The 5,790-nt window shown below is 38.8% G+C and overlaps 1 protein-coding gene across 1 annotated transcript; it reads left to right on the forward strand.

Annotated features, from left to right (window-relative positions):
• Positions 1 to 1,685, forward strand: LOC143574814 (uncharacterized). The gene is made up of 2 exons (XM_077059337.1): positions 1 to 227; positions 946 to 1,685. The coding sequence occupies exons 1-2, from the start codon at positions 69 to 71 to the stop codon at positions 1,597 to 1,599; spliced, it is 813 nt and encodes a 270-aa protein (XP_076915452.1). The 5' UTR covers positions 1 to 68; the 3' UTR covers positions 1,600 to 1,685.
• The last annotated feature ends 4,105 nt before the right edge of the window (positions 1,686 to 5,790 follow it).

Here is a 5,790-nt window from a genome sequence, read left to right on the forward strand (position 1 = left end):
CCATCTTCTTCTTCTAATTCTAAATAACCTGCAACTTTTCAATCTATCATCAAACCCTAGGTTAAGTAATGGCGACTGAAGAACCAGTTGTGGCGACGGAGGTTGCTCCGGCGGAGGATGCTCCGGTTGAGACGGCGGCGAAGGAGACGAAAGGTAAGAAGACGAAGAAAGCGGCGGCTGCTACGAAGAAGCCTAGGAAGCCTGCTCAGCATCCTCCGTACTTTGAGGTAATTGATTGCATTTCGGTTATTGAGCTGGTTTTGACCTAATTTTGTTGCTGGTTGATGAAATTGAATTGATGTTTGACCTGAATTTGTTACTGGTTGATGAAATTGACTGGATGACTGAGCTGATTTTGACCTAATTTTTTATACTAATTGATTGGAATTGACTCGTTATTAGATCTAATTTTGTGTCTGTATGATGAAATTAACTTGTTATTTGACCTAATTTTGTTACTAATTGTTGAAATTAGAACGTTATTTGACCTATTTTGTTACTAATTGTTGAAATTAGAACGTTATTTGACCTAGTTTTGTTACTAATTATTGAAATTAGAACGTTATTTGACCTAGTTTTGTTACTGATTTGATGCAATTGACTCGTTATTTGACCTGATTTTGTGTCTGTGTAATGAAATTGGCTCAATGTTTGACCTAATTTTGTTACTAATTGTTGAAATTAGAATGTTATTTGACCTAATTTTGTTACTGATTTGATGAAATTGACTCGTTGTTTGACCTCTAGTAATTGTAACTGATTGATGAAATTAACTCGAAATTTGACCTAATTTTGCAACTGATTGATGAAATTGACTCGTTGTTTGATTTAATTTTGTTACTAATTGATGACATTGACTAGTTATTTGGCTTAATTTTGTTACTAATTGATGAAATTGACTCAATGTTTGACCTAATTTTGTTAACTGATTGAATGAATGTGCAGATGATTAAGGAAGCAATTGTGACATTGAAGGAAAGAACCGGCTCGAGTCAGATCGCAATCGCAAAGTTCATTGAAGAGAAGCACAAGAACCTTCCGGCCAATTTCAAGAAGATACTGTTGACTCAGCTCAAGAAGTTTGTAGCTGCTGGTAAGCTGGTCAAAGTCAAAGCCTCCTACAAGCTGCCGTCGGCTAAATCTGAATCAGCTCCTGCTAAGAAGAAACCTGCTGCAAAAGCCAAGCCAGCAACCAAGAAAGCCCCGGCTAAGAAGAAAACACCTGCTGCTTCAAAACCTAAAGCTGCAGCTAAACCAAAAGCCAAGCCGGCTGCAAAGACCAAGCCGGTTGCGAAAGCCAAGCCAGCTGCTAAAGCCAAGCCTGCTGCTAAAACTAAGCCGGCCCCAAAAGCCAAACCGGCTGCTAAGCTGAAAGCTGCTGCTCCCGCAAAGAAAAAGGCGGCTCCAAAAGCTAAGCCGGCAGCTAAGGCTGCGAGGACGTCTACAAGGACATCGCCTGGGAAGAAAGCTCCTGTAGCGAAGAAGGCAGCTCCGGTGAAGAAGACATCGGTTAAGAAGGTGGCGGCACCGGCGGCTAAGAAACCAGCAGCTGCGGTGGCGAAGAGAGGTGGGGCGACTACAAGGAAGGCGAAGAAGTGATGATGATGAGTGAGCGTTTGGTTGTAGGTGTTTAGTTTGTATGTTTGATTGTTGGATTATTGATGATGAATCATGTTCATGGGAGTTTATAGAGTTTGATGGATGGTTTTTAGTATATGTAGTTTGTTTAGGTGTTGGATCGTTACAAATTCTGGTTGAAAATTGAAATGGAATCAAAGATGTTTGCCATCTGCTTGATGGCGGGTTGGTTACTTGTCTGAAAGTTTCTATAAAGTTTGTATTTTTTATTTTTAGTATTTTTCTTTTTTAAATATGAACTCTCTTTGACTAATTGATGCTATCTCTTTACTTAATTTAAGAGTTAATTGCCCGTTTGCCCCCTGTGGTTTGTCAAACTAGCACGTTTGCCCCCAGTGGTTCCGAAATAGCACCATTGCCCCCTGAGGTTGTTTTTTTAGTACCCGGGTGCCCCCAAACATGAACGTCCGTTAGTTTTCACCGTTTGGTGTCAGAAAGTTTAGGGTATTTTCGTCTTTTCACCGTTTATTATTATTATTATTATTATTATTATTATTATTATTATTATTATTATTATTATCCCTGCAACACTCTCCAGTGAACCAAACCCCCAAATGGTAACCTGCTGCATCATCAATTCAAACCACCAGCCATGGAACTCAATTCACCAAACCCTAATCCACATCCCAAATTGCAAAACCCAATTCGACATCAACCAAATCCACACTCGATTACTCACTACTGGCTTCATCAAAAGCCCTTCTTTAACCACCAAATTGATCCTCAATTTCGCCAATTTTCCACACAACCCGTTAATCCAATTCGCCCGATACGTATTCTTCGCCCATTTCGTTCCAAGAAAGCTATATACACAGGACCCATTTGTGTGGAATGCAGTAATCAAGAGCTTTTCACATGGGAATGACCCGAAACAAGCTGTGGTTGTTTTGGGTTTGATGCTCGAAAACCGTTGTTGTGTCGATAAGTTTACGGTTTCCTTGGTGTTGAAGGCGTGTTCGCGGTTGGGGTTGGTTAAAGAAGGGATGCAGGTTCATGGGTTGTTCAAAAAGACTGGAATTGGGAGTGATTTGTATTTACAGAATTGCTTGATTTGTTTATATGTGAAATGCGGGTGCGTTGAGCTTGCGCGCCAAGTGTTTGATAAAATGCCTGAGCGGGATTCGGTTAGTTTTAAACTCCTTACACACCTCCGCCAACTTCTCCCTCGCCTCCGCCATCATCTCCACCTCCACCGCACTCGGCTTCCTTCCGCCTCTCATCTTCCCAAGCGTCGCCAACACCAACACTATCTCCGCCACTCTCTTCACCTCACTCGTCATTTTCACATCCTCATTACCAGTTTTCACCTTCTTATTACTCAAATTTGGGTTTTGCAATTTGGGATGTGGATTAGGGTTTGGTTCACTGGAGAGTGTTGCAGGGATAATAATAATAATAATAATAATAATAATAATAATAAACGGTGAAAAGACGAAAATACCCTAAACTTTCTGACACCAAACGGTGAAAACTAACGGACGTTCATGTTTGGGGGCACCCGGGTACTAAAAAAACAACCTCAGGGGGCAATGGTGCTATTTCGGAACCACTGGGGGCAAACGTGCTAGTTTGACAAACCACAGGGGGCAACAAAACACATGGTTTGTGAAAGCAAAAAAAGAGTTTTCTGCTTACATGAGGGCTTATGTGGTGGTGCTTGGCTGCTCGTCACCCCTTCACTGGATATATCTATATCTATACTATATATAATATACGAGTTAAGGGCCTCTTAAATTTTAAGAGGTACCACTCTTATTACATATTATACAAGTAATGATGCATAAAATTTTAAAAGTATAGGGGCAAATTAGTCTTTGCTCATTAAAAAACAAGTTACAATAATGGTCCTTAAACTTCAATCAAGTTTTGTTAATTTATTAAGTATTTACACATTTCTCCCTAATTCTAAACCAACTATCCACACGACTCTTTAACAACCGTAACTTTTTAACTCTTTAATATTTTTTCTAAAAAACTACATCATAAAAACGACATTTTATTCTCTTTAATTTGAGTATGGTATTGCTATAGTTTATTAATTTTTAAAAGATCTAACATGTTACGCGATTACCATTTATTATCGACAACTGGTCGGACATGTTCGGCTAATGGTGTTGGAACGGGTTAGATTGGAACATGTTAATACAAAAAGGGTTAATTTAGTTCATGTTTTGATGAGTTTAGATCGAAAGGGTTCATGTCAAAACGGAATTCGGGTTGGAACTGGTCCGTCAATACGGATTGGGTTAAAAAATAGATTATTTGAAATTACTATACATTTCATCTTTACCTTTTGCTTTTCGCCACCAGTTACGCGCGTTTAAGCATCGGTTATGTGGATAACATACCGAGTTGCTCACGTATAGACGTTATGTGACGCGCTTACTGGCACCGGCTACACGTCCGATGCCACATTAAATGCATACCACTGTCGGGTTACGTACGTACCGTTGCGAGGTTACAAACATACCAACACCAATTACGTTTGCACGTACACCGCTGCATCGCGCGAGCAACTGGCTAGTTATATTATATATACATGTCCTAACTCCTTACAAAAATACTTTATTTCTTTATTTAGATAACGGACCGAACTAAAAACTGACAAAAAAACCGAATCAACCAAACCAAATTAATCAAAAACCGATGACCGTGGTTTCATTTTATGCTAACCATCAAACCGTACCAAACCGAACCGAACTTTTTAACACCTTTTCAATTAACCTTAAAAAAGAATCATTTTATTGAACCCTAATCCCACAATAAAACAAACACTTCTTCTTCACTTGTAAACTAAAGTCTAAAGATTCAAAATCTTGATTATCAGTTCATGAACCCACTTCAAATCCAAACACCAAATCAACACCAATCTCTTCATTAACACATACATATGCAAACCCTAACAACAACAATCAACACCCACAAACCCAATTATGGAATCCCGTCATTTTTCACCCAAAACCCTAAATTAAAAAACCCCAATTTGAAACCCAATTACGCTGTTAGAAGCAACCATGTTCAAATTAATTGCAGGGGTAACGGAGTTGAGGTCTCCGTTAACGGTAACCGGCGTTTAATTCCGTTCAGTTTCTCCGGCGAGAAGGAATTTGACGTGGCGACACTTGGCAACCTGTGTGTTGATGTGGTGCTTAATGTTCCAAAGCTGCCGCCTTTAGGGTTTGATGAGAGGAAAGATTATATGGAACAGCTTTCGAATTCGCCTCCGGATAAGGTAGTACTTTTTTTTCTTGGATTTTATTAATTAGGGTTTAGAGCCTTTAGTAATTATAATTAGTTAATCACTTATTATCTTGTTTTTTTTTTTTTTAAACTGTAGTTATTTTAGAAAGCCCTTGTATATTGTTTTGTTGCAGCTAGGGATGTAAACGAAATGAACGATTGGCGGGAAGTTCGTTGTTCGTTTATTAAATGAACGGACTGAAATTGTACTTTGTTTTGCTGGATTTAATTATGGCTAGACTAGACTAGACTAGGCTCGAGCTTGGCTCATTTATTTAATTATTTTGTATATGCTTTTATATATATATATATATATATATATAGAGAGAGAGAGAGAGAGAGAGAGAGTGAGAGAGAGAGAGAGAGAAACCTTAAAAGAGCTTAAGGTTGGGTTGAGCTCGGATGTGCAATGTGAAATTAATACACAGAAGTCTAAAAGAGGTAAAACTTAGAAATACACAAGAGTTGACGAGCCTAAACAAGCTTCCCATACAATGCTCGAGCTCGATAACTAAACAAGCTTTATTAAGGGTTGGCTCGAGTTCGAAAAAGCTCGGCTCGTTTTTGGCTTTTTATCGATCCGAGCTCGAGTAGCTCGTGAGTAGAAAATAGGTACTCTGTTTTCTTGGATTTTTAATTAGGATTTTGTAATTAATATTTTGTTTTGCAATTATATTTTGTTTTGGTGCAGCTAGTATTAGAAATATTTTGCTTTATCCGATCAGGGGTGATTATGGCTAGGGGTGTAAACAAGCCGAGCCTGAGCTAGACTAGACTAGGCTCGAGCTCGGGCTCGGCTTGTGAGTTGTTTTTTCAAGCTCGGCCCGGTTCATTTATTAATAAACTAGTATAAGGCCCGTGTACTACACGGGTAGTTCTTGAAAATACAATATTTAATAAATAATCAGTATA

This window comes from Bidens hawaiensis, unplaced genomic scaffold, assembly GCF_021521415.1.
Source record: "Bidens hawaiensis isolate Kalapana, Puna unplaced genomic scaffold, B.hawaiensis_p1.1 tig00027112_1, whole genome shotgun sequence".
Taxonomy (NCBI): domain Eukaryota; kingdom Viridiplantae; phylum Streptophyta; class Magnoliopsida; order Asterales; family Asteraceae; genus Bidens; species Bidens hawaiensis.

What these genes read in the sequence shown, in the direction of transcription:
- LOC143574814 (XM_077059337.1), top strand. Translation starts at nt 69, where the DNA reads ATGGCGACTGAAGAACCAGTTGTGGCGACGGAGGTTGCTCCGGCGGAG. An exon ending in AGCATCCTCCGTACTTTGAG is followed by an intron (nt 228 to 945) that starts GTAATTGATTGC and finishes ATGAATGTGCAG; the next exon opens with ATGATTAAGGAAGCAATTGT.